Genomic DNA, 27,497 nt, shown 5'->3' on the forward strand with positions numbered 1-27,497 from the left:
CCCAAAATCCTGCTTTTTGACCCCAAATCCTACTTTTTTCCTGCTTTCCTACCCAAAATCATGGTTTCTGACCCCAAATCCCACTTTTTTCCTGCTTTCCAACCCCAAAATCCCACTTTTTTCCCGCTTTCTGACCCCAAATCCCGCTTTTTTCCCTCTTTCCTACCCCAAAATCCTGGTTTCTGACCCCAAATCCTGCTTTTTTCCTGCTTTCTGACCCCAAATCTCACTTTTTTCCCACCTTCCATCCCAAAATCCTGCTTTCTGACCCAAAACCCTACTTTTTTCCTGCTTTCTGACCCAAAATCCCATTTTTTTTCCTGCTTTCCATCCCAAAATCCTGCTTTCTGACCCCAAATCCTGCTTTTTTACCTCTTTCTGACCCCAAATCCCGCTTTTTTCCCCTCTTTCCAACCCCAAATCCCACTTTTCCCTTTTTTTGTTTTCCCCCTTTTTTTCCCCCTTTTTCCCCTTTTCTTTCTCCTTTCTATCTCTTTTTCTTCTTTTTTTTTTTCTTTTCCTCCTTTTATTTCTCTATTTTTTCTCTTTCCCTTTTCTTTCTGTTTTCTTTCTTGTTTCTCTCTTCTTCCTTTTTTCTCTTTTTTATTATTTTTCCTTTTTCTCCTTTCTTTTCCTTTTCCCTTTTTCTTCCTTTTATTTCTCTATTTTTCTTTTTATTTTTCCTTTCTTTTTTTTCCTGTTTTTTTCCTTTTTTTTTCCTCTTCTCTTTTTTCTTTTTTTCCTTTATTTTTTCTTTTTCTTTTCTCTTTTTTCTTTTTCCTTTCTTTCTCTCTTTTCTCTCTTTTTTCCCTTCTTTTCTCTCTTTTTTCCTTCTTTTCTCTCTTTTTTCCCTTCTTTTCTCTCTTTTTTCCCTTTCTTTTCTTTTTTGCCTTTCTTTTCCGTCTTTTTTCCCTTTCCTTTTCCTTTTCCCCTTTCCTTTTCCTTTTTCTCCCTTCTTTTTTCGTTTTTTTCCTTTTTTCTTTATTTCCTTTCTTTTTTCCCTTTCTTTTTCCTCTTTTTTCTTTCTTCTTCTTCCTCTTTTTCCCTTTTTCTTTTTCCTCTTTTTTCCTTTTTCTTCTTCCTCTTTTTTTCCTTTCTTTTTCCTCTTTTTTTCTTTTTTCCTTTCTTTTTCCTCTTTTTTCCCTTCCCTTTTTCCCCTTTTTCCCCATTCCCCTTTTTCCCCCCATTTCCCCCATTCCCCCTTTTTCCCCCATTCCCCATTTCCCCCTTTTTCCCCCATTCCCCATTTCCCCCTTTTTCCCCCTTCCCCCTTTTTCCCCCATTCCCCCTTTTTTCCCCATTCCCCCTTTTTTCCCCATTCCCTCTTTTTTCCCTTTTCCTCTTTTTTCCCTTTTCCTCTTTTTTCCCTTTTCCTCTTTTTTCCCTTTTCCTCTTTTTTCCCTTTTCCTCTTTTTTCCCTTTTCCTCTTTTTCCCCTTTTCCTCTTTTTCCCCTTTTCCTCTTTTTTCCCTTTTCCTCTTTTTCCCCTTTTCCTCTTTTTCCCCTTTTCCTCTTTTTCCCCTTTTCCTCTTTTTCCCCTTTTCCTCTTTTTCCCCTTTTCCTCTTTTTCCCCTTTTCCTCTTTTTCCCCTTTTCCTCTTTTTTCCCTTTTCCTCTTTTTTCCCTTTTCCTCTTTTTTCCCTTTTCCTCTTTTTTCCCTTTTCCTCTTTTTTTCTTTTTTCCTTTCTTTTTCTTCTTTTTTCCCTTCCCCTTCTCTCTTCCCCCCCATTTCCCCCATCCCCTTTTTCCCCCCGTTTTCCCCCACCCCCCATTTCCCCCCCCAGCCCCCCGCCCAAAAATCCACGCCCCCCCCCTTGGCCGCGGAGGCGGGGGGCCGCAAGCAGAAGCCCCCCAAGAAGCAGAAGAAGAAGAAGGACCCCAACGAGCCGCAGAAGCCGCTCTCCGCCTACGCCCTCTTCTTCCGCGACACCCAGGCCGCCATCAAGGGCCAGAACCCCAACGCCACTTTTGGGGAGGTCTCCAAAATCGTCGCCTCCATGTGGGACAGCCTCGGCGAGGAGCAGAAGCAGGTCCGGGGGGGCGGGAGGATGGATTTTGGGAGGTGGGGGGTGGATTTCGGGGGGCGGGGGGTCACAAAATTTGGTTTTGGGGAGGTGGAGGTTGGATTTGGGGAGGTAGAGGCTCAGGAAATTTGATTTTCAGGAGGTAGAGGCTCAGGAAATTTGATTTTCAGGAGGTAGAGGTTCAGGAAATTCGGTTTTGGGGAGGTGGAGGCTCAGGAGGCTGGATTTGGGGACACGGAGGCTGAATTTTGGGAGGTGGAGGCTCAGGAGATTTGATTTTCAGGAGGTAGAGGCTGAGGAAATTCGATTTTGGGGAGGTAGAGGCTCAGGAAATTCAGTTTTGGGGAGGTAGAGGCTCAGGAAATTTGGGTTTGGGGAGGTAGAGGTTCAGGAAATTCAGTTTTGGGGAGGTGGAGGCTGAAGAATTTTGGTTTTGGGGATGTGGAGGCTCAGGAATTTTGGTTTTGGGGAGGTAGAGGCTGAGGAATTTGGGTTTTGGGGAGGTAGAGGCTCAGAAATTTTCATTTGGAGGTCGTAGAGGCTGAGGAAATTTGGTTTTGGGGAGGTGGAGGTTGGATTTGGGGAGGTAGAGGCTCAGGAAATTGAGTTTTGGGAATGTGGAGGCTCAGGAGGCTGAATTTGGGGAGCTGGAGGCTGAGGAAATTTGGTTTTGGGGAGGTGGAGGTTCAGGAGATTCAGTTTTGGGGAGGTAGAGGCTGAAAAATTTTGGTTTTGGGGAGGTGGAGGCTGAAGAATTTTGGTTTTGGGGATGTGGAGGCTCAGAAGATTTGGTTTTGGGGAGGTAGAGGCTGAAGAGATTTGGTTTTAGGGATGTGGAGGCTCAGGAAATTTGATTTTCAGGAGGTAGAGGCTGAGGAAATTCGATTTTGGGGAAGTGGAGGCTCACAAAATTCGGTTTTGGGGAGGTGGAGGCTCACAAAATTCGGTTTTGGGGAGGTGGAGGCTCAGGAATTTTAGTTTGGAGGATGTGGAGGTTCAGGAAATTTGGTTTTGGGGAGGTGGAGGCTCACAAAATTCGGTTTTGGGGAGGTGGAGGTTCAGGAGATTTGGTTTAGGGGAGGTGGAGGCTCACAAAATTCGGTTTTGGGGAGGTGGAGGCTCAGGAAATTCAGTTTTGGGAAGGTAGAGGCTGAAAAATTTTGGTTTTGGGGAGGTGGAGGCTCAGAAGATTTGGTTTTAGGGAGGTGGAGGCCCAGGAATTTGTCCAAAATCGTCGCCTCCATGTGGGACAGCCTCGGCAAGGAGCAGAAGCAGGTCCGGGGGGTGGATTTCGGGGGGTGGGGGGTCACAAAATTCGGTTTTGGGGAGGTGGAGGTTGGATTTGGGGAGGTGGAGGCTCAGGAAATTCAGTTTTGGGGAGGTAGAGGCTGAAGAAATTTGGTTTTAGGGATGTGGAGGCTGAGGAATTTGGGTTTTGGGGAGGTGGAGGCTCAGGAAATTTGATTTTCAGGAGGTAGAGGCTGAGGAATTTTGGTTTTGGGGAGGTAGAGGCTCACAAAATTCAGTTTTGGGGAGGTGGAGGCTCAGGAAATTTCATTTGGAGGTCGTAGAGGCTGAGGAAATTTGGCTTTTGGGACATGGAGGCTGAAGAATTTCGGTTTTGGGGAGGTAGAGGCTCAGGAGACTGAATTTAGGGATGTGGAGGCTCAGGAATTTTGGTTTTGGGGAGGTGGAGGCTCAGAAATTTTAGTTTGGAGGATGTGGAGGCTCAGGAGATTTGGTTTTGGGGAGGTAGAGGCTGAGGAAATTTGGTTTTCGGGACGTGGAGGCTCAGAAATTTTAGTTTGGAGGATGTGGAGGCTCAGGAATTTTGGTTTTGGGGAAGTGGAGGCTCACAAAATTCGGTTTTAGGGATGTGGAGGCTCAGGAAATCTGGTTTAGGGGAGGTAGAGGCTGAAGAATTTCGGTTTTGGGGAGGTAGAGGCTGAAAAATTTTGGTTTAGGGAAGGTGGAGGCTCAGGAAATTTGGATTTGGGGAGGTGGAGGCTGAGGAATTTGGGTTTTGGGGAGGTGGAGGCTCAGGAAATTCGATTTTGGGGATGTGGAGGCTCAGAAATTTTAGTTTGGAGGTCGTAGAGGCTCAGGAAATTCAGTTTTGGGAAGGTAGAGGCTGAAAAATTTTGGTTTTGGGGAGGTGGAGGCTGAGGAAATTTGGTTTTGGGGAGGTGGAGGCTCAGGAGATTCGGTTTTGGGGATGTAGAGACTCACAAAATTTGGTTTTGGGGATGTGGAGGCTCAGGAAATTGGATTTTCAGGAGGTAGAGGCTGAAGAATTTTGGTTTTGGGGAGGTAGAGGCTCAGGGAATTCAGTTTTGGGGAGGTAGAGGCTCACAAAATTTGGTTTTGGGGAGGTAGAGGCTGAGGAATTTGGGTTTTGGGGAGGTGGAGGCTCAGAAATTTTCGTTTGGAGGTCGTAGAGGCTGAGGAAATTTGGTTTTGGGGAGGTAGAGGCTGAAAAATTTTAATTTTGGGGACGTGGAGGCTCAGGAACCTCCCTTCGCCTCAAATTTCCTCTCCTGGAGGCCTCCGGGCCTCCCCTTTTGACCTCAATTTTGTGGTTTTGACCTCATTTTTGTGTGTTTGACCTCGTTTTTTCCCTTTTTTTCCCTCTTTTTTTCCCTTTTTTCCCTTTTTTTCCCTTTCCTTTCTTTTTTTTCCTTTCTTTTTTTCCTTTTCTTTTTTTTCTTTTTTTTCTTTTTTCTTTCTTTTTTTCTTTCTTTTTTTCCTTTCTTTTTTTCCTTTTTTTTCCTTTCTTTTTTTTCCTTTTTTTCCTTTTTTTTCCTTTTTTCCTTTTTCGTTTTTTTCTTTTTTTTCCTTTCTTTTTTTTCCTTTCTTTTTTTTCCTTTCTTTTTTTTCCTTCCTTTTTTTCCTTTTTTTCCTTTCTTTTTTTCCTTTCTTTTTTTCCTTTCTTTTTTTCCTTTCTTTTTTTCCTTTCTTTTTTTCCTTTCTTTTTTTCCTTTCTTTTTTTCCTTTCTTTTTTTCCTTTCTTTTTTTCCTTTCTTTTTTTCCTTTCTTTTTTTCCTTTTTTTCCTTTCTTTTTTTCCTTTTTTTCCTTTCTTTTTTTCCTTTCTTTTTTCCTTTTTTTCCTTTTTTTTCTTTTATTTTTTTCCTTTCCTTTTTTTTCCTTTTTTTTCCTTTCTTTTTTTTCCTTTCTTTTTTTTCCTTTCTTTTTTTTCCTTTCTTTTTTTTCCTTCCTTTTTTTCCTTTTTTTCCTTTCTTTTTTTCCTTTCTTTTTTTCCTTTCTTTTTTTCCTTTCTTTTTTTCCTTTCTTTTTTTCCTTTCTTTTTTTCCTTTTTTTCCTTTCTTTTTTTCCTTTTTTTCCTTTCTTTTTTTCCTTTCTTTTTTTCCTTGTTTTCCTTTTTTTTCCTTTCTTTTCCTTTCTTTTCCTTTTTTTCCTTTTTTTCCTTTTTTTTCCTTTTTTCCTTTTTTTTCCTTTTTTCCTTTTTTTTCCTTTTTTTCCTTTTTTTCCTTTCTTTTTTTCCTTTCTTTTTTTCCTTTCTTTTTTTCCTTTCTTTTTTTCCTTTCTTTTTTTCCTTTCTTTTTTTCCTTTCTTTTTTTCCTTGTTTTCCTTGTTTTCCTTTTTTTTCCTTTCTTTTCCTTTCTTTTCTTTTTTTTCCTTTCTTTTCTTTTTTTTCCTTTCTTTTCTTTTTTTTTCCTTTTTTTTCATTTTTTTCCTTTTTTCCCCTTTCTTCCTTTTTCTTCCTTTTTTCCCATTTTTCCCTTTTTTCCCTTTTTTCTCCCCAAACTCCAGGTCTACAAACGCAAGACGGAGGCCGCCAAGAAGGAATACCTCAAAGCCCTGGCCGCCTACCGCGCCATCCTGGTGGGCCTCCCCTCCCCAAAAATTGAGGCCGGGAGCCTCTATATCACCCCAAAAACCCCAAAATTAACCCAATTTTGCTTAAAAACCTTATTTTTCAGACTACAGCAGAGCCTTCGGAGCCGGATCCTCCTCCTTCGGCCTCACAGCCTCCCTCCTCCTCCTCCTCCTCCTCCTCCTCGGAGCCTCCACCCGGCCTCGCTCCTTCGGCCTCCGCCCCGGGGATCACCAAAATCATCATCCAAAAACAGCTCCTGGCCAATAGCGGCACAGCAGCAGGAGGAGGAGGAGGAGGAGGAGGAGGAGGAGGAGGAGGGGGAGGAAGCAGCGGCCTCGTCACCGTCATCCCGGCCTCCATCGTCTCCCCCCGCGGCCTCCATTTGGGGACCCAAATCGTCACCCGCTCCGTCCTGGCCGCCGCCGTCGCTGCTTCCTCCTCCTCCTCCTCCTCCTCTTCCTCCTCCTCACCTTCGGCCTCAAGCCTTCCTCCTCCTCGCCTCCAGCCCCCCCCCCTCCAACAAATGCCCCCCCCCCAGCCCCCCAACCCGGCCCTGGCCGTCCTCCAGCCTCCCCCTCCCCTCCAAGCCATGCAGCAGCCCCCTCCCCAACCCAAAGGGGGCCGCCTCCCCCAGCAGCCTCCCCCCCTCCAAATTAAGATCCTGCCCCCCCCCGGCCTCCACCTCCCGAATTTGGGGCTCGCCGAGGCTTCGAGCGCAGCGGGGGGGGCCCAAAATTCGGGGTCGGCGCCGGCGGCGGCTGCAGGGCAAGGGGGGGGGCAAGCGGAGCCGGCGTCGCCCGAGGCCGTGGAGATGATCGCGGGGGACGTGGTGCCCGAGGTGAGATTTTGGGGGGGGTTGGGGGGAATTTGGGGGAATTTGGGGGGGGTTGGGGGGAAATTTGGAGGGATTTGGGGGAAAAAAGGGAAAATTTGGACGGATTTAGGGGAAAAAAGGGAAAATTTGTGGGATTTGGGGGGAAATTGGGAAAATTTGGAAATTTCAGGGATTTTGGGGAAATTTGGGGAAAATTTGGGGGGTTTGGGGGAAATTTGGAGGGATTTGGGAAAAAATTGGGGAGAAAATAGAGAAAAATTTGGAGATTTGGGGGGAAATTTGGGAAAATTTGGAGGGATTAGGAGGGATTTAGGGGAAAAATTGGGAAAATTTGGAAATTTGAGGGATTTGGGGGAAATTTGGGGGGGTTTGGGGAAATTTGGGGGGTTTGGGGAGATTTGGGGGGGATTTGGGGGGAAATTTGGAGGGATTTGGGGGAAAAAAGGGAAAATTTGGAGGGATTTGGAGGGATTTAGGGGAGAAATTGGGAAAATTTGGAAATTTCAGGGATTTCAGGGAAATTTGGGGGAAATTTGGAGGGATTTGGGAAAAGTTTGGGGAGAAAATAGAGAAAATTTTGGAGATTTGGGGGGAAACTTGGAGGGATTTGGGGGGAAAATTGGGAAAATTTGTGGGAGGTTTGGGGTTTGGGGGAGGTTTGGGAGGGATTTTAGGGGGATTTGGGGGAAAATTGGGAAAATTTAGGGGGATTTGGGGGAAAAAACGGGAAAATTTTGAGGGATTTGGGGAGGTTTGGAGGGATTTGGAGGGAATTTGGAGGCAATTTGAGGAGATTTGGGGGGAATTTGGGAAAATTTGGAGGAAAAATTGAGAAAATGTGGGAGATTGGCAGAAATTTGGGAGATTTGGGGGGAGTTTGAAGGGATTTGGAGGAAAAATTGGAAATTTCAGGGACTTGGGGGAAATTTGGAGGGATTTGGGAAAAATTGGGGGAGAAAATTAGGAAAATTTTTGAGATTTGGGGGAAAAATTGGAAAATTTGGAGAATTTGGGGAAAAATTGGGGGAAATTTGGGGGAAATAGGGAACATTTGGGACCTTGGGGGAGGTTTGGGGAAAATTTGGAGGGATTTGGGGGAAAATTGGGAAAATTTGGAGGGATTTAGGGGAAAAATTGGGAAAATTTGGAAATTCGAGGAATTTGGGGGAGGTTTGGGGGATTTGGGAGAGGTTTGGGGGATTTCAGGGGAAATTTGGGAAAATTTGGAGGAAATTTGAAGCAATTTAGGGGAAAGTTGGGAAAATTTGGAGGGATTTAGTGGAAAAAATGGGAAAATTTGGAAATTTCCGGGATTTGGGGGAAATTTGGAGGATTTGGGGAAATTTGGAGGGATTTGCGGGGAAAAAATGGGAAAATTTGGCGGATTTGGGGGGTTTGGGGTGATTTCGGGGGAAATTTGGGGGAAATTTGAAGGACATAGGGGGTAAATTGGGAAAATTTGGAGGGATTTAGGGGAAAAATTGGGAAAATTTGGAAATTTCAGGGATTTGGGGGATTTGAGGGAAATTTGGAGGGATTTGGGAAAAGTTTGGGGAGAAAATTGAGAACATTTTGGAGATCTGGGGGAATTTGGGGGGATTTGGGGGAAAATTGGGAAAATTTGGAGGGATTTGGAGGGATTTAGGGGAAAAATTGGGAAAATTTGGAAATTTGAGGGATTTTGGGGAAATCTGGAGGGATTTGGGGGAAAAATTGGGAAAATTTGGGGGATTTAGGGGGGGGTTTGGAGGAGGTTTGGGGGGATTTCAGGGAAAATTTGGGGGGAATTTCAAGGAATTGGGGGTAATTGGGAAAATTTCGAAATTTCAGGGATTTGGGGAAAATGTGGAGGAATTTGGGAAAAATTTGGTAAAACTTTTGGAGATTTGGGGGGATTGGGGGGAAATTTGGAGGGATATGGGTGGATTTTGGGGTTTGGGGGAGGTTTGGGGGAGGTTTTGGAGGGATTTTGGGGTCTCTTTGTGGGATTTTGGAGTCTCCTGGGTGGATTTTGGGGTCTCTTGGAGGAATTTTGGGGTCTTTTGGAAGGTTTTTTGGGTCACTTTAAGGGATTTGGGAATTCCTGGGTAGATTTTGGGGTCATTTAAAGGGATTTTGGGGTCATTTAGTGGGATTTTGGGGTCTCTTTGTGGGATTTAGGAATTCCTGGGTGGATTTGGGGGTCATTTAGAGGGATTTTGGGGTCACTTTGAGGGATTTACGAATACCTGAGTGGATTTTGGGGTCATTTAGAGGGATTTTGGGGTCTTTGAGCAATTTTGGTGTCTCTTTGAGGGATTTAGGAATTCCTGGGTGAATTTTGGGGTCTCTTTGAGGGATTTTGGGTTCTTTTTTAGGGATTTTGGGGTCTTTTTCAGGGATTTTGGGGTCTTTTGGAGGGATTTAGGAATTCCTGGGTGGTTTTTTGGGTCTCTTTGTGGGATTTTGCGGTCTTTTTATAGGATTTCTGTATTCCTGGCTGGATTTTGGGTCCTTTTAAGGTCCTTTAGGATCCCCCATCACTCCTTTAAGACCCCAAACCCCCCCCAAAAAAAACCAAACCCCCAAAAAACCCCAAAACCCCCAAATTTTTCGTCCCCCCCCAGGTGGAATCCCCCACCCCGATGTCCCTGGAGCTGGTGGCCGAATCCCCGGCCCCCGGCCCCGAATCCCAGCAATTCCTGGGGGCGTTTTGGGGTCGTTTTTAGGGATTTTGGGGTTTCTTTAAGTGAATTAGGATTTCCTGGGTGGATTTTGGGGTCTTTTTTAGGGATTTTGGGGTCTTTTGGAATGATTTTGGGGTCCCTTTGAGGGATTTAGGAATTCCTGGGTGGATTCTGGGGTCTCCTGGGTGGATTTTGGGGTCTTTTGGAGGAATTTTGGGGTCCATAGGAAAGATTTTGGGGTCTTCTGAAGTGATTTAGTGATTCCTGGATGGATTTTGGGGTCTTTTGGAAGGATTTTGGGGTCACTTTGAGGGATTTTGGGGTCTCTTCGAGGGATTTTGGGGTCACTTTGAATTTTGGGGTCTCTTCGAGGGATTTTGGGGTCTTTTGGAGGGATTTAGTAATTCCTGGGTAGACTTTGGGGTCATTTAGAGGGATTTTGGGGTCTTTGAGCAATTTTGGTGTCTCTTTGAGGGATTTAGGAATTCCTGGGTGAATTTTGGGGTCTCTTTGAGGGATTTTGGGTTCTTTTTTAGGGATTTTGGGGTCTTTTTCAGGGATTTTGGGGTCTTTTGGAGGGATTTAGGAATTCCTGGGTGAATTTTGGGGTCTCTTTGAGGGATTTTGGGGGTCTTTTTTAGGGATATGGGGGTCTTTTGGAGGGATTTGGGAATTCCTGGGTGAATTTTGGGGTCTCTTTGAGGGATTTTGGGTTCTTTTTTAGGGATTTTGGGTTCTTTTGGAGGGATTTAGGAATTCCTGGGTGGATTTTGGGGTCTTTTGGAGGGATTTTGGGGTCTTTTTTAGGGATTTGGGGGTCTTTTGGAGGGATTTAGGAATTCCTGAGTAAATTTTGAGGTATTTTGGAAGGATTTTGGGGTCTTTTGGAGGGATTTAGGAATTCCTGGGTGGATTTGGGGGTATTTTGGAAGGATTTTGGGGTCTTTTTGTGGGATTTTGGGGTCTCTTTATAGGATTTCTGTATTCCTGGCTGGATTTTGGGTCCTTTTAAGGTCCTTTAGGATCCCCCATCACTCCTTTAAGACCCCAAACCCCCCCCCAAAAAAAAACAAACCCCCAAAAAGCCCCCAAAACCCCAAATTTTTCGTCCCCCCCCAGGTGGAATCCCCCACCCCGATGTCCCTGGAGCTGGTGGCCGAATCCCCGGCCCCCGGCCCCGAATCCCAGCAATTCCTGGGGGCGTTTTGGGGTCTTTTTTAGAGATTTTGGGGTCATTTTGAGGGATTTTGGGGTTTCTTTAAGTGATTTAGGAATTGCTGGGTGGATTTGGGGGTCTTTTTTAGGGATTTTGGGGTCTTTTGGAATGATTTTGGGGTCTCTTTGTGGGATTTTGGAGTCTCCTGGGTGGATTTTGGGGTCTTTTGGAGGGATTTTGGGGTCTTTTGGAGGAATTTTGGGGTCCATAGGAAAGATTTTGGGGTCTTCTGAAGTGATTTAGTGATTCCTGGATGGATTTTGGGGTCTTTTGGAAGGATTTTGGGGTCTCTTCGAGGGATTTTGGGGTCTTTTGGAGGGATTTAGTAATTCCTGGGTAGACTTTGGGGTCATTTAGAGGGATTTTGGGGTCATTTAGTGGGATTTTGGGGTCTCTTTGTGGGATTTAGGAATTCCTGGGTGAATTTTGGGGTCTCTTTGAGGGATTTTGGGTTCTTTTTTAGGGATTTTGGGGTCTTTTTCAGGGATTTTGGGGTCTTTTGGAGGGATTTAGGAATTCCTGGGTGGATTTGGGGGTCTTTTGTAGGGATTTTGGGGTCTTTTTTAGGGATTTGGGGGTCTTTTGGAGGGATTTAGGTATTCCTGAGTAAATTTTGAGGTATTTTGGAAGGATTTTGGGGTCTTTTGGAGGGATTTAGTAATTCCAGGGTGGATTTTGGGGTCATTTAGAGGGATTTTGGGGTCATTTAGAGGGATTTGGGGGTCTTTTGGAGGGATTTAGGAATTCCTGAGTAAATTTTGAGGTATTTTGGAAGGATTTTGGGTTTTTTTGGAAGGATTTAGGAATTCCTGGGTGGATTTTGGGGTCTCTTTGTGGGATTTTGGGGTCTCTTTATAGGATTTCTGTATTCCTGGCTGGATTTTGGGACCTTTTAAGGTCCTTTAGGATCTCCCATCACTCCTTTAACACCTCCAACCCCCAAAAAACCCCAAAACCCCCAAATTTTTCGTCCCCCCCCAGGTGGAATCCCCCACCCCGATGTCCCTGGAGCTGGTGGCCGAATCCCCGGCCCCCGGCCCCGAATCCCCGCGCCCCCGTTGCGTGCGTTCGGGGTGCGACAACCCCCCCGTCCCCAGCTCCGATTGGGACAACGAGTACTGCAGCAGCGAGTGCGTGGTCAAACACTGCCGGTAAGACCCAAAAAACCCCAAAATCCCCTTTTTTCACCCCAAAAAACCTTCCCCGTCTTTCCCACCCTATAAAAAACCCCCAAATTTCACCCCATTTTTGCCGTCCCCCCCCACCCCAGGGACGTCTTCCTGGCTTGGCTGGCCGCCCGCAACGCCAGCACCAGCGTGGTTTTCGTCAAATAAGCCGGTTTTCGCCCCAAAAATCCGCCTCGCCGCCGGAGAAAAACCCGATGCGCCTTTTGGGGTAAATTCTCCCCGTTTCGAGCCAAACCAAAAACCTCCATTTTCCCCCCCTTTCACCTTCCCCACACCCCAAATCCTCCCCACCCCAAAACCCATTATCGACCCTAAAAATGTTATTTCCCCTAAAAAAAAAAAAAACACATTCCCGGTCCCTAAAAACCCCAAATTTATTAAAATTTGCCCCAAAATGCTGCCCCGCCCTTGCCTTTTTCCCCCTTTTTTCACATATTTTTGGGTTTGGAGATGATCCCGTCGGGGTAATGCTGCTTGAACTGCGCCACCACATCGGGGTCGAGCAGGTGGATCCCGTCCAGCTGGTTCCCCAAGGTGATCCTGGGGCGAAAAAGGCCGTTTTTGGTTAAAATCCTAAAAAAAAGGTTAAAAAGGGTTTTTGGGGTCGCTCACCAGTTGGGCTGCACGTTATGGGGTCGCCCAAAAAGCTCGATTTTTCGGGTGCCCGGGGAGAGGCGCTCGATCATCCCGTAAATTTCGTCGGGTTTATGGCTGGTGGAGCGAACCTAAAAAGGGATTTGGGCTCAGTTTGGAGGATTTTGGGTCATTTCGGGGCGTTTTGGGGGATTTCCACTCGCCTCGGCCACGATGACGTCGCAATCCAAGCCCCGGTTGAAGCCTTGGGGGTTTCCCTTCACCCCGACCTGTAGGGGAATAAAAATTTTGGTTTTTTTTGGGGTGGTCGGGGGCGTCCCGAAAAGATTTGGGGTGGTTTCGGGGGGATTTGGCGCCGTTTTAGGGTCTCGAGGGGGTTTGGGGTGGTTTAGGGCTGGTTTGGGGGCGTTTGGGGGAAATTCTGGAGGTTTTGGGGTCGTCTCAGGGATTTGGGGGCATCCCAAAGGGGTTTGGGGCCATTTTAGGGGGGGTTGGGGCCATTTTGGGGGGGTTTGGGGCCATTTTGGGGTCATTTGGGGCCATTTTGGGGTCATTTGGGGCCATTTTGGGGGCTTTTGGGGTCATTTGGGGCCATTTTGGGGGTCTTTTTGGCGTCCATTCCTGAGGGTCTTTTGGCGTCGATTTTGGGGTCTTTTGGCGTTGATTTTGGGGTCCTTTTGGGGTGTTTTGGGGCCATTTTATTTTGGGGTCCATTTTCGGGTATTTTGGGGTCTGTTTTGGGGTATTTTGGGGTCATTTGGGGGTCTTCAGAGGCCATTTTATTTTTCTGGGGTATTTTAGGGCCATCTTGGGGTCTTTTGGGGTCAATTTTTGGGTATTTTGGGGCCATTTCAGGGACTTCAGAGGTCATTTGGGTTTTTTGGGGGGTATTTTGGGTGCATTTTGGGGTCTTTTGGGGTATTTTGGGGCCATTTTGGGTTCTTTTGGGGCTACTTTCTTTTAGAGGTCTTTAGGGGCCATTTTTGGGTCTTTAGAGACCTTTTTGGGATCTTTAGGAACCATTTGATTTTCCTGGGGTATTTTGGGTCCATTTCAGGTTCATTTTGGGTCAATTTCAGGCTCCATTTTGGGGTATTTTGGGGCCATTTTGCGTTCTTTTGGGCCAACTCTTTTTCAGACATCTTCAGGGTCCATTTTGGGGTCTTTAGAGGCCGTTTTTGGGGTCTTTCAGGGCCATTTTGGGGTCTTTAGGAACCATTTTTTTCCCCTAGGTTATTTCGGGTCCATTTCAGGTTCATTTTGGGTCCATTTCGGGCTCCATTTTGGGTATTTTTGGGGCCATTTTGGGTTCTTTTGGGGCCACTCTTTTTTACAGGCATTTAGGGGCCACTTTTGGGTCTTTAGAGGCCATTTTTGGGGTCTTTATTGACCTTTTTGGGGTCTTTAGAGACCATTTTTTTCCCCTAGTTTTTTTTGGGTCAATTTCGGGTCCATTTTGGGCTCCATTTTTGGGTATTTTTGGGGCCATTTTGCGTTCTTCCATGCCAATGCTTTTTAGAGGTCTTTTGGGGCCATTTTTGGGTCTTTACCGCCCACTTTCGCCCTCTTTTGGGGCCGTTTTTGCCTCTTTAGGAACCGCGTTTTTTCCTGGGGGCATTCCGGGTCCATTTTGGGTCCATTTTGGGTCAATTTTGGGGTCAATTTTTGGGTATTTTCGGGCCATTTTGGGTTCTTCCGGTGCCAATGTTTTTTAGAGGTCTTTCGGGGCCATTTTTGGGGTCTTTCAGGGCCATTTGGGTATTTTTAGGAAACATTTTATTTTCCTGGGGTATTTTGGGTCCATTTCAGGTCCATTTCGGGCTCCATTTTGGGTATTTTTGGGGCCATTTTGGGTTCTTTTGGGGCCACTCTTTTTTTAGAGGCATTTAGGGGCCACTTTTGGGTCTTTAGAGGCCATTTTTGGGGTCTTTATTGACCTTTTTGGGGTCTTCAGAGACCATTTTTTTCCCCTAGGTTTTTTTGGGTCAATTTCGGGTCCATTTTGGGGTCCATTTTTGGGTATTTTTGGGGCCATTTTGGGTTCTTCCATGCCAATGTTTTTTAGAGGTCTTTTGGGGCCATTTTTGGGTCTTTACCGCCCACTTTCGCCCTCTTTTGGGGCCGTTTTTGCCTCTTTAGGAACCGCGTTTTTTCCTGGGGGCATTCCGGGTCCATTTTGGGTCCATTTTGGGTCAATTTCAGGGTTCATTTTTGGGTATTTTTGGGGCCATTTTGCGTTCTTCCATGCCAATGTTTTTTAGAGGTCTTTCGGGGCCATTTTGGGGTCTTTAGAGGCCGTTTTGGGGTCTTTCGGGGTCGTTTTTGCCTCTTTAGAAACCGCGTTTTTTCCTGGGGACATCCCGGCTCGATTTTTGGGTCAATTTCGGGGGATTTTGGGGCCGGCCTTACCAGGCAGTGCTCCTTGCCGTGGTTGAGCCAGTGCCCGGTGCGGCCGGTTCGGATGATGCGCTGCAGTTGGTTGGTCTTCACCCAAATTATTTCGTCCACCCTCTCGTACCTTAAAATTTTTTGGGGGGGCGTGGCCAAAAAGTGGGCGTGGCCAAAAATTGGGCGTGGCCAAAAAGGGCGTGGTCCCCTCCCAAAAAAGGGGGCGGGGTTTCGGGGTACTCACCCCCAGAGGTTGAGGCACTCGCGGCCCAGCTCCATCGCCCTGCGGGGGGATCAAGGGGGTCAACGGTGGAGGTCTAATTAGGGAGGTTAATTAAAAAAGGACCTCCTGGGGGTCCAATTAAGGAGGTTAATTAAAAAAGGAGCTCCAGGAGGTCTAATTAAGGAGGTTAATTAAAGAGGAACTCCAGGAGGACCTCCAGGAGGTCAACGATGGAGGTCCACCAGGAGGACCACCAGGAGGTCTAATTAGGGAGGTTAATTAAAAAAAGGAGCTCCTGGAGGTCTAATTAAGGAGGTTAATTAAAAAAGGAGCTCCTGGAGGTCTAATTAAGGAGGTTAATTAAAGAGGAACTCCAGGAGGTCAACGATGGAGGTCCACCAGGAGGACCTCCAGGAGGTCCAATTAAGGAGGTTAATTAAAAAAGGAGCTCCTGGAGGTCCAATTAAGGAGGTTAATTAAAAAAGGAGCTCCTGGAGGTCTAATTAGGGAGGTTAATTAAAGAGGAACTCCAGGAGGACCTCCAGGAGGTCAACCATGGAGGTCCACCAGGAGGACCTCCAGGAAGTCTAATTAAGGAGGTTAATTAAAAAAGGAGCTCCTGGAGGTCTAATTAAGGAGGTTAATTAAAAAAGGAGCTCCTGGAGGTCCAATTAAGGAGGTTAATTAAAGAGGACCTCCAGGAGGTCAACAATGGAGGTCCACCAGGAGGACCACCAGGAGGTCTAATTAAGGAGGTTAATTAAAAAAGGAGCTTCTGGAGGTCCAATTAGGGAGGTTAATTAAAAAAGGACCTCCTGGGGGTCCAATTAAGGAGGTTAATTAAAAAAGGAGCTCCTGGAGGTCTAATTAAGGAGGTTAATTAAAGAGGAACTCCAGGAGGACCTCCAGTAGGACAACCATGGAGGTCCACCAGGAGGACCTCCAGGAGGTCCAATTAAGGAGGTTAATTAAAAAGGAGCTCCTGGAGGTCTAACTAAGGAGGTTAATTAAAAAAGGAGCTCCTGGAGGTCTAATTAGGGAGGTTAATTAAAAAGGAGCTCCTGGAGGACCTCCAGGAGGTCAACCATGGAGGTCCACCAGGAGGACCTCCAGGAGGTCCAATTAGGGAGGTTAATTAAAAAAGGAGCTCCTGGAGGTCCAATTAGGGAGGTTAATTAAAAAGGGTCTCCAGGAGGACCTCCAGGAGGTCCAATCCAGGTTGACCTTCAAGAGAACCTCCTGGAGGCCAACCAAGGGAGACCTCCAAGATGATCTCCAAGAGGTCCAATCCAGGAGGATCTCCAAAAGAACCTCCTGGAGGCCCAAATTAGGAGGCCAATCAAGGAGGACCTCCAAGATGACCTCCAAGAGATCCAACCAAAGAGGATCTCCAAGAGGTTCAACCAAGGAAGACCTCCAAGATGACCTCCAAGAGGTTCAACCAAGGAGAACCTCCAAAAGAACCTCAAAGAGGTCCAATCCAGGTTGACCTTCAAGAGGACTTCCTGGAGGCCCAAATTAGGAGGATCTCCAAGAGAACCAACCAAGGAGAACCTCCAAGAGAACCTCCAAGAGGTCCAATCCAAGAGGTCTAACCAAAGAGGATCTCCAAGAGGACCTCCAAGAGATCCAACCAAGGAGAACCTCTAGGAGAACCTCCTGGAGGTTCAATCAAGGAGGATCTCCAAGAGTTCCACCCAAGGAAGACCTCCAAGAGAACCTCCAAGAGGTTAAACCAAAGAGGATCTCCAAGAGATCCAACCAAGGAGGACCTCCAAGAGAACCTCCAGGTCAACCAAAGTGGACCTCCAAGAGGACCTCCAGAAGGTCCAATCCAGGAGGGCCTCCAAGAGATCCAACCGAGGAGAACCTCCAAGAGGATCTCCAAGAGATCCAACCAAAGAGGATCTCCAAGAGCTCCACCCAAGGAGAACCTCTAGGAGAACCTCCAAGAGGTCCAACCAAAGAGGACCTCCAAGAGAACCTCCAAGAGATCCAATCCAAGAGAACCTCCAAGAGGATCTCCAAGAGATCCAACTAAGGAGAACCTTCAAAAGAACCTCCAAGAGATCCCAACCAAGGAAGACCTCCAAAAGAACCTCCAGGAGAACCTCCAAGAGGTCCAAACCAGGAGAACCTCCAAGATGACTTCCAAGAGGTCCAACCAAGGAAGATCTCCAAAAGAACCTCCAGGAGAACCTCCAAGAGGTTCAACCAAGGAAGATCCCCAAGAGCTCCACCCAAGGAGAACCTCCAAGAGCTCCACCCAAGGAGGACCTCCAAGAGGACCTCCACCCACAGAGGACCTGGAGGTGTCCCCCCACTCACCTCCCGGTGACCCAGAGGAAGAGGAAGCCCTCGTCCTGCAGGACGGGGATGTTGAGGCGCCGCATCTCGTCGTCGGTCAGCGTGCCGTAGGGCAGCTCCATGTGGATGTCCCAGGGCGGGTCGGCCATCACCACCGCGAACTTGCCCAGGATGCTGACGTCCAGGTAGCGGATGTCGCAGCAGATCCACTGCCAGGAGAAGACCCGGGACACCGTCACGGAGGGACACCAACAGCTCGGGGTCTACTTGGGGCGAGGAACGTCCCCATGGAGGGCCACCACCTATTTAGGTTCTAATTGGGGTGAGGAACGTCCCCATGGAGGGCCACCAGCATCATAAGTCCAATTTGGGGTGAGGAACGTCCTCATGGAGGACTACCAGAAAGGTAGGGTCTACTTGGGGTGAGGAACGTCCCCATGGAGGTCCACCACCTATTTAGGTTCTACTTGGGGTGAGGAACGTCCCCATGGAGGTCCACCACCATCTTAGGTTCTACTTGGGGTGAGGAACATAACTCCAATTTGGGGTGAAGAACGTCCTCATGGAGGTCTACCACCTATTTAGGTTCTAATTGGGGTGAGGAACGTCCCCATGGAGGTCCACCATCACCATCATAGGTCCCACTTTGGGTGAAGAACACCCCGATGGAGGTCCACCACCATCATATCTCCAATTTAGGATGAAAATACATCCAAATGGAGGTCCACCACCATCTTAGGTTCTACTTTTGGGGGTGAAGAACACCCCGATGGAGGTCCACCACCATCATATCTCCAATTTAGGATGAAAATACATCCAAATGGAGGTCCACCACCATCTTAGGTTCTACTTTTGGGGGTGAAGAACATCCTGATGGAGGTCCACCACCACCATACCTCCAATTTAGGACGAAAATACATCCAAATGGAGGTCCACCACCATCTTAACTCCATCTTAGGATGAAAATACAACCCCATGGAGATCCATCACCACCATAACTCCAATTTAGGATGAAGAACGTCCCCATGGAGGTCCACCACCATCTTAAGTTCTACTTTTAGGGATGAAGATACATCCAAATGGAGGTCCACCACCATCTTAGGTTCTACTTTTGGGGGTGAAGAACATTGTGATGGAGGTCCACCACCATCTTAGGTTCTACTTAGGATGAAGATACATCCCCATGGAGGTCCACCACCACCATACCTCCAATTTAGGATGAAAATACATCCAAATGGAGGTCCACCACCACCAAAACTCCAATTTAGGATGAAAATACATCCCGATGGAGGTCCACCACCACCATATCTCTAATTTAGGATGAAAATACAACCCCATGGAGATCCACCACCACCATAACTCCAACTTAGGATGAAGATACATCCAAATGGAGGTCCACCACCATCTTAGGTTCTACTTTTAGGGATGAAGAACATCCTGATGGAGGTCCACCACCACCATAACTCCAACTTAGGATGAAAACACATCCCAATGGAGGTCCACCACCATCTTAGGATGAAGATACATCCAAATGGAGGTCCACCACCACCATATCTCCAATTTAGGATGAAAATACAACCCCATGGAGATCCACCACCATCTTAGGAAGAAGATACATCCTGATGGAGGTCCACCACCACCATAACTCTTATTTAGGATGAAGATACATCCCGATGGAGATCCACCACCACCATATCTCTAATTTAGGATGAAGATACATCCAAATGGAGGTCCACCACCATCTTAGGTTCTACTTAGGATGAAAATACATCCAAATGGAGGTCCACCACCACCATATCTCTAATTTAGGATGAAGATACATCCCGATGGAGGTCTACCACCATCTTAAGTTCTACTTTTGGGGGTGAAGAACATCTAAATGGAGGTCCACCACCATCTTAGGGTGAAGATACATCCAAATGGAGGTCCACCACCATCTTAGGTTCTACTTTTGGGGGTGAAGAACATTGTGATGGAGGTCCACCACCATCTTAGGATGAATATACATCCAAATGGAGGTCCACCACCACCATACCTCCAATTTAGGACGAAAATACATCCTGATGGAGGTCCACCACCATCTTAGGATGAAGATACAACCCCACGGAGATCCACCACCACCATACCTCCAACTTAGACCGAAGAACGTCCCCCCTGGACCTCCTACCTGGGGTGGGAAGAGCCGGTCGGCGCCGGCGTCGGGCTGTGGCCGGGCGAGCTCCTGGCCGTGGTCGCGGCCGGGTGGCGCGGTGGCCTCGGCCCCGGTGGCCTCGGCGCAGGCGTCGATCTCGTAGTGGACATACTTGCAGGTGTCCATGTGGAAGCAGGTGTTGAGGAAGGAGCAGTCGCCCAAGGACTCGTCCGTGTGCTTGTTGATGATCCTCCTGGTGGCCCGCCAGAAGATGACAACCCCCCCCTAAACATTTTGGGTCAAAACATGATGATTTTGGGGGTTTTCTCACCGAAAGTGGAGCTTGCGGCACGGTCGCTCGGCGCCGGTGGCCTTGACGCACTCCTCCTTGGTGCCGTGGTCGCAAAACTCCTGGACCTGCGCCCGGCCCCGCGAGCGGAACTTCTCCACGATGGACTGCTCCTTGGCCGTGGTGGTGTTGAGGAGCTCCAGGATCTCCTGGCTCACCTGGAAAAGGGGACGGGGACCCCCAAAAGGGGGCGTTGGTGGCATCTCCGGGGGCTTTTTTGGGGTCCTCGAGGGGGTTTTGGGGTCGATGGGGCGTGGCGGGAGCTCAAAGCTTTGGTTCCTTGAGGTTTTTGGGTGAAAACATCTCAAGAACCTCAACTCTTGATGTTCCTCAAGATTTTTTGGGGTGAAAACATCTGGAGAACCTCAACCCTTGATGTTCCTCAAGGTTTTTGGGGTGAAAACATCTCAAGAACCTCAACCCTTGATGTTCCTCAAGATTTTTGGGTTGAACCCAACTCTTTCTTGAGGTTTTTCTTGGTAGAACCTCAAAAACCTCAACCCTTTTGGGGCCACCAAGATGTCCCTCAAGACTTTTGGGTTAATCCCAACCATTTCTTGAGGTTTTACTTGGTAGAACCTCAAATATCTCAACCCTTCTGGTGCCACCAAGACGTCCCTCAAGACTTTTGGGTTGAAACCATCTGGAAAACCTCAACCCTTGATGTTCCTCAAGACTTTTGGGTTGAACCCAACTCTTTCTTGAGGTTTTTCTTGGTAGAACCTCAAGAACCTCAACCCTTTTGGTGCCACCAAGATGTCCCTCAAGACTTTTGGGTTGAACCCAACCATTTCTTGAGGTTTTTCTTGGTAGAACCTCAAAAACCTCAACCTTTTAGATGTCCCTCAAGCCTTTTAGGTTTAACCCAACTCTTTTCTTGACTTTTTCTTGGTAGAACCTCAACCTTTTTGGTGCCACCAACCCCCCCTAGATGCCACCAACCCCCCCAAAAACCTTTTTACCCCCAACCAACCTTCTTGCTCTGCTGCTCCTTGGTGGACTGCTGGCTGAGCAAACTCTCGATCTCCAAATCCACGTCGGACGCTTGCTTCCGCGACTTTTTGGCCGACTCCTTCCCACCTTCGGTGGCCGAACCGGGACCACCTGGACCACCGGGACCACCGGGGCCACCGGGGTCCTGCTCTGCTCGCCGTTTCCTCCCGGGCCCGTCGACGTCGGCGTCCCCGTGCCGTTCGGCGCCGGTCATGGCGGCCAACTTGGAGTGGTCGGCGTAGGTCACCAGGGTGGGCCCTTCGGCCAGCAGCCCCCGCCGCACCTCGATCAGCTCCTGGGCGGCGAATTTCTGCAGCAGGCTCTCCACCGTCCGCGGGGCCGCCGGAGCATCAGGCTGTTTTGGGGTGAAATCGGGGGGTTTTGGGGCTTTTTCTGGATTTTTTTAGATTTTTTTCGATTTTTTTGCATTTTTTTTTGCGTTTTTTTGCATTTTTTTTGCGTTACTGGGGCTTCGTTTGGGCATTTTGGGTGGGATTTTGAAGTTACGATGCACTAGGTGGTTGGCGTCTATAAATGGGGGAAATTTGGGGAGATTTGGGGCTTTTTTTGAATTTTTATCTTTTTTTTTTTACTTTTTGGATTTTTCTGCATTTATTTTTTGAGTTTTTGTGGATTATTGGGGATTGGTTTCAGCATTTTGGGTGGGATTCTGAAGCTACCGTGCACTAGGTAGTCGGCGTTTATAAGTATGGGAAATTTGGGGGGATTTGGGGCTTTTTTTGAATTTTTATCAATTTTTTTTGGAATTTTGGGGATTTTTTTGAAATTTTCTTGCATTTTTTGTGCTTTATTTTTGGATTATTGGGGATTTTTGGGGCTTGGTTTGGGGAGTTTGGGTTGATTTTGAGGCTACCGTGCGCTACGTGGTTGGCATCCACAGGAGTAAAAAATATGGGGGAAATTGGGGGCTTTTGGGAAATTTTTTTTTTTTTTTTTTTAATTTTTTGAAATTTTTTCATTTTTTGAAAATTTTGGGAGGATGTTTGGGAGATTTTGGGGAGATTTTGGGGTGTTTTGGGGCTTGGTTTGGGGAGTTTCTCCGTTGACTTTGGGTCTACTGTGCGCTACGTGGTCGGCGTCTACAAGTAGGGGAAAATTGGGGGATTTGGGGGCTTTTGGGGATTTTTTGGATTATTTGGGATTTTTGGGGGGATTTTTGGGGATTTTGGCCGTTCGGCGCCGGTCATGGCGGCCAACTTGGAGTGGTCGGCGTAGGTCACCAGGGTGGGCCCTTCGGCCAGCAGCCCCCGCCGCACCTCGATCAGCTCCTGGGCGGCGAATTTCTGCAGCAGGCTCTCCACCGTCCGCGGGGCCGCCGGCGCATCAGGCTGTTTTGGGGTGAAATCAGGGAGTTTTGGGGCTTTTTGGGATTTTTTTCAATTTTTTTCGATTTTTTTTGCATTTTTTAGCATTTTTTTTTGCGTTACTGGGGCTTCGTTTGGGCATTTTGGGTGGGATTTTGAAGCTACCATGCGCTAGGTGGTCGGTGTCTATAAATATGGGAAATTTGGGGGGATTTGGGGCTTTTTTTGGATTTTTATCGTTTTTTTTTCCAATTTTATTTATTTATTTATTTATTTATTAATTTTTTTTGCATTACTGGGGCTTCGTTTGGGCATTTAGGGTGGGATTTTGAAGCTACCATGAGCTAAGTGGTCGGCGTCTATAAGTATGGGAAATTTGGGGGGATTTGGGGCTTTTTTTGAAATTTTATCAATTTTTTTTTCAATTTTTGGATTTTTTTGCGTTTTTTTTGCTTTTTTTTTTTGCATTATTGGGGCTTCGTTTGGGCATTTTGGGCAGGATTCTGGGGTTTCCATGCGCTAGGTGGTCGGCGTCTATAAATATGAGAAATTTGAGGAGATTTGGGGCTTTTTTTGAATTTTTATCAATTTTTTTTCAATTTTTGGATTTTTTTTGCGATTTTTTGGATTATTGGGACTTCGTTTGGGCATTTAGGGTGGGATTTTGAAGCTAGCATGAGCTAAGTGGTCGGCGTCTATAAATACGGGAAATTTGGGGGGATTTGGGGCTTTTTTTGAAATTTTATCAATTTTTTTTTCAATTTTTGGATTTTTTTGTGTTTTTTTTGCATTATTGAGGCTTCGTTTGGCCATTTTGGGGTGGGGTTTTGGGGCGAACAAGCGCTAGGTGGTTGGCGTCTATAAATATGGGAAATTTGGGGAGATTTGGGGCTTTTTTTGGATTTTTATCAATTTTTTTTTCAATTTTTGGTTTTTTTTTGCATTTTTTTTGCATTTTTTTTGCGTTATTGGGGCTTCGTTTGGGCATTTTGGGTGGGATTTTGCGGTTTCCATGCGCTAGGTGGTCGGCGTCTATAAATACGGGAAATTTGGGGGGATTTGGGGCTTTTTTTGAATTTTTATCAATTTTTTTTCAATTTTTGTTTTTTTTTGCATTTTTTTTGCGTTTTTTTTGCATTATTGGGGCTTCGTTTGGGCATTTTGGACAGGATTCTGGGGTTTCCATGCGCTAGGTGGTCGGTGTCTATAAGTATGGGAAATTTGGGGGGATTTGGGGCTTTTTTTGAAATTTTATCAATTTTTTTTTCAATTTTTGGATTTTTTTGCGTTTTTTTTGCTTTTTTTTTTTGCATTATTGGGGCTTCATTTGGGCATTTTGGGCAGGATTCTGGGGTTTCCATGTGCTAGGTGGTCGGCGTCTATAAGTATGGGAAATTTGGGGAGATTTGGGGCTTTTTTTGAAATTTTATCAATTTTTTTTTTCAATTTTTGGATTTTTTTGCGGTTTTTTTGCTTTTTTTTTTTGCATTATTGGGGCTTCATTTGAGTATTTTGGGCAGGATTTTGAAGCTACCATGAGCTAAGTGGTCAGCGTCTATAAGTATGGGAAATTTGGGGAGATTTGGGGCTTTTCGGGGATTTTTTGTGATTTTTTTATTTTATTTTATTTTTGGGGTTTTTTTGGGGGGGGGTTGGGGGGTTTTGGGGATTGGTTTGGGGATTTGGGGTGGGATTTTGGGGAGCATTTTGGGGAGCATGAGGGATTTTGGGTGCATCTGGGTGGGATTTCTGCCGTTTTGGGTCCCTTTGGTGCATTTCGGGTGGGATTTCGCCTATTTTGGGTGGGATTTTGGCTATTTTGGGTCCCTTTGCTGCATTTTGGGTGGGATTTCTGCCATTTTGAGTCCCTTTGCTGCATTTTGGGTGGAATTTTTGCTATTTTGGGTTGGATTTCTGCCATTTTGGGTCCCTTTGGTGCACTTCAGGTAGGATTTCAGCTATTTTGGGTGGGATTTCAACAATTTCGGGTCCCTTCGGTGAATTTTGGGTGGGATTTCAGCTATTTTGGGGTCCCCTTAGTATATTTTGGGTGGGATTCCAGCTACTTTGGGTCCCCTTAATGCATTTTGTGTGGGATTTTGCCTATTTTGGGTGGGATTTCAACAATTTTGGGTCCCTTCGGTGAATTTTGCCTGGGATTTCGCCTATTTTGGGTGGAATTTCTGCCATTTTGGGTCCCTCTGATGTGTTTTGGGTGGGATTTCAGTTATTTTGGTGCCCCCCTTGATATATTTTAGGTGGGATTTCTGCTATTTTGGGTCCCCTTGGTCTATTTTGGGTGGGTTTTCTGTCATTTTGGTCCCCCCTGGTCTATTTTGGGTGGGAATTCGGCTATTTTGGGTGGGATTTCTGCCATTTTGGGTCTCTTTGATGCATTTTGGGTAGGATTTCTGCCATTTTGGGTCCCTTTGGTGCATTTTGGGTGGGATTTCTGCCATTTTGTGGTCCCCTTAGTATATTTTGGGTGGGATTTCTGCCATTTTGGGTCTCCTTGATGCATTTTGGGTAGGATTTCTGCCATTTTAGGTCCCTTTGATGCATTTTGGGTAGGATTTCTGCCATTTTGGGTCCCTTTGGTGCACTTCAGGTAGGATTTTGGCTATTTTGGGTGGGATTTCAACAATTTCGGGTCCCTTTGGTGAATTTTGGGCGGGATTTTTGCTATTTTGAGTCCTTTTGGTGCATTTTGAGTGGGATTTCAGCTATTTTGGGTGGGATTTCTGCCATTTTGGGGTCCCTTAGGTATATTTTGGGTGGGATTTCAACAATTTCGGGTCCCTTTAGTGCATTTTGGGCGGGATTTTTGCTATTTTGGGTCCCTTTGGTGCATTTTGGGTGGCATTTCGCCTATTTTGGGTGGAATATCTGCCATTTTGGGTCCCTTTGCTGCATTTTGGCTGGGATTCCTCCCCTTTCCCCCCCCCTCCCTCTACCCCGAGTGCATCCGGGACCCCTTCCACCCCCTTTATTACCAAATTTGGGGTTCCCTCCCCAAAAATAAACCCCCCAAAACTCACGGCGGCGATGGCTCGGCAGATGGCGGCGGCGTCGGTGGGGAGGGGCAGGGCCAGGTCGGCGAGGTGCAGGAGCAGGCGCCGCTCCAGGGCGGGGTCGGGGGCCAAATCCTCTTCCCCCCCAATTTGGGGGCTTCCCCCCCCTCCCAAAATTCCTCCCCCCCCGCCTCCGCCGTCCCCCAAAAATCCTCCCCCGCCTCCCGGCCCCGAAGGGGGGGGGGGGGCAGGGCTGGAGGTGCGGGGAGGGGGGGGGAGGGAGGGGGCGGCGTGGCGGGGGTCTGCTGCTGCTGGGGGGGGGAAAGGGGGTGAATCGCCCCAAAATCCCATTGAATTGCCCCAAAATCCCACTGAATTGCCCCAAATCCCACTAGTTCCCAAAAATCCTACTGAATTGCCCCAAAATCCCATCAAATTCCACTGAATCCCCCCAAAATTCCACCAGATTGCCCCAAATCCCACAGAATTCAACCCAAATCCCACAGAATTCAACTCAAATCCCAGTGAATTGTCCCCAAATCCCACTAATTCCCCCCAAAATCCCACTGAATCCCCCCAAAATCCCACTAATTGCCCCAAATCCCACTGAGTTGCCCCAAAATCCTACTGAATTGCCCCAAATCCCACTGAATTGTCCCAAAATACCACTAATTCCCCCAAAATCCCACTGAATTGCCCCAAAATCCCACTAATTCCCAAAAATCCCACTGAATTGCCCCAAAATCCCACTGAATCTCCCCAAAATATCACTGAATTGCCCCAAAATCCCATCAAATTCCACTGAATCCCCCCAAAATTCCACCAGATTGCCCCAAATCCCACAGAATTCAACCCAAATCCCACAGAATTCAACTCAAATCCCAGTGAATTGTCCCAAAATCCCACTAATTCCCCCCAAATCCCACTGAATTCCCCCCAAAATCCCACTGAATTCAACCCAAAATCCCACTAATTGCCCAAAATCCTACTGAATTGCCCCAAAATCCCGCTGAATTGTCCCAAAATCCCATCAATTTCCACTGAATCCCCCCAAAATTCCACCAGATTGCCCCAAATCCCACAGAATTCAACTCAAATCCCACTGAATCCCCCCAAAATCTCACTAATTCCCCCCAAATCCCACTGAATTGCTCTGAAATCCCACCGAATTGCCCCAAAATCCCACTAAATTCCCCCAAATCCCACTGAATTGCCCCAAAATCCCACTGAATCCCCCCAAAAAGCCCAACTCTCCCTAAGCCCCCCAAATTCCCCCCAAACCTCCCAAATCCCCCTTAAACCCCCCCAAAATCCCCTTAAACCCCCCAAATTCCCCTTAAACTCCCCTTAAATCCCTTAAACCCCCCAAATCCCCCTTAAACCCCCCAAATCCCCCTAAACCTCCCCCAACCCCCCCTTAAACTCCCCCAAATCCCCCCAAACCCCTCTTAACCCACCCAAATCCCCCTTAAACCTCCCCAAAACCCCTTAAAGCCCCCTAAACCCCCCCAAACTTCCCACCCCCCCTTAAACCCCCTAAACCCCACTTAAACCGCCCAAATCCCCCCCCAAACCGTCCTTAAATCTCCCAAATCCCTCCTAAATCCCCCCAGACCCCCCAAATCTCCCTTAAACCCCCCTTAAATCCCCCAAATCCCCCTTAAACCCCCAACCCCCCCCTTAAACCCCCCTAAATCCCCCCAAACCACCCCAACTACCCCCAAATCCCCCCCAACTCCCCCAAATTCCCCCCAAATCCCCCTTAAATCCCCCAACCCCCCCCCAAATCCCCCTAAACCCCCCTTAAACACCCCAAATCCCCCTTAAACCCCCCAAATCCCCCAACTCCCCCGTAAACTCCCCCAAATCCCCCTTAAACCCCCCAAACCCTCCCAAATCTTCCCCAAGTCCCCTTAAAGCCCCCCAAACCCCCCTTAAAACCCCAAATCCCCCCCAAATCCCCCCCAAAATCCCCCAAACCCCCTTAAACCCCCCGAATCCCCCTCAACCCCCTCCAAATCCCCCTTAACCCCCCCCAAATCCCCCAAATCCCCCTTAAACCCCCCCAACCCTCCCCAAATCCCCCCCAACTCCCCCTTAAACCCCCCCAAAATCCCCCCAAACCCCCCCAAAATCCCCCCAATCCCCTCACCCAAGGGGTCCTGCTTCCTCCGGCGCTGCAGCCTCTCCCTGAGGGAGTCGAGCTGCTTCTTGTGGGCCTGGATCGAGCTCCAGGTGTCCGACATGGCCCCCGCCGCCCCCCTCGGGGCCTCTCCCCCCTGCCCCGGCCTCCCCCAGCCCCTTCACGGCCTCCCCGAGGCCTCCCCGAGCCCCCCGCGCCGCCTCCTCCGTGTAGGCCGCGAAGCCGCGCGCGCCATCTTGGAACCGGGCGTTGCCACAGCAACCGCCGC

At 47.6% G+C, this 27,497-nt stretch overlaps 2 protein-coding genes across 4 annotated transcripts; one reads left to right on the top strand and one right to left on the bottom strand.

The window, feature by feature from the left end:
* Positions 1-354: 354 nt before the first annotated feature.
* Positions 355-12,164, top strand: LOC140000042 (uncharacterized; the record flags this gene model as incomplete). The annotated part of the gene is made up of 5 exons (XM_072029755.1): positions 355-2,028; positions 5,795-5,866; positions 5,965-6,699; positions 11,560-11,729; positions 11,849-12,164. Coding segments are annotated over 5 exons (2,715 nt in total), but the record flags the coding sequence as incomplete, so codon positions are not given.
* METTL3 (methyltransferase 3, N6-adenosine-methyltransferase complex catalytic subunit) lies at positions 12,122-27,452 on the bottom strand. Of its 3 annotated transcripts, none has more exons than XM_072029758.1 (11): positions 27,239-27,452; positions 25,114-25,394; positions 20,731-21,105; positions 19,740-19,915; positions 19,445-19,661; positions 17,299-17,486; positions 14,992-15,030; positions 14,769-14,877; positions 12,563-12,628; positions 12,378-12,490; positions 12,122-12,305 (listed from the first exon to the last, which is right to left on the bottom strand). In XM_072029758.1, the coding sequence occupies exons 1-11, from the start codon at positions 27,330-27,332 to the stop codon at positions 12,194-12,196; spliced, it is 1,770 nt and encodes a 589-aa protein (XP_071885859.1). In that variant the 5' UTR covers positions 27,333-27,452; the 3' UTR covers positions 12,122-12,193. The 3 variants fall into 3 exon arrangements, with proteins under 3 accessions (XP_071885859.1, XP_071885858.1, XP_071885860.1); XM_072029757.1 differs by having other exon boundaries at positions 25,114-25,397; XM_072029759.1 differs by lacking the exon at positions 12,378-12,490 and having other exon boundaries at positions 12,122-12,338; positions 12,491-12,628; positions 25,114-25,397.
* Between the last annotated feature and the right edge of the window lie 45 nt (positions 27,453-27,497).

This window comes from Anas platyrhynchos, chromosome 31 (genome assembly GCF_047663525.1).
Source record: "Anas platyrhynchos isolate ZD024472 breed Pekin duck chromosome 31, IASCAAS_PekinDuck_T2T, whole genome shotgun sequence".
Lineage (NCBI taxonomy): Eukaryota > Metazoa > Chordata > Aves > Anseriformes > Anatidae > Anas > Anas platyrhynchos.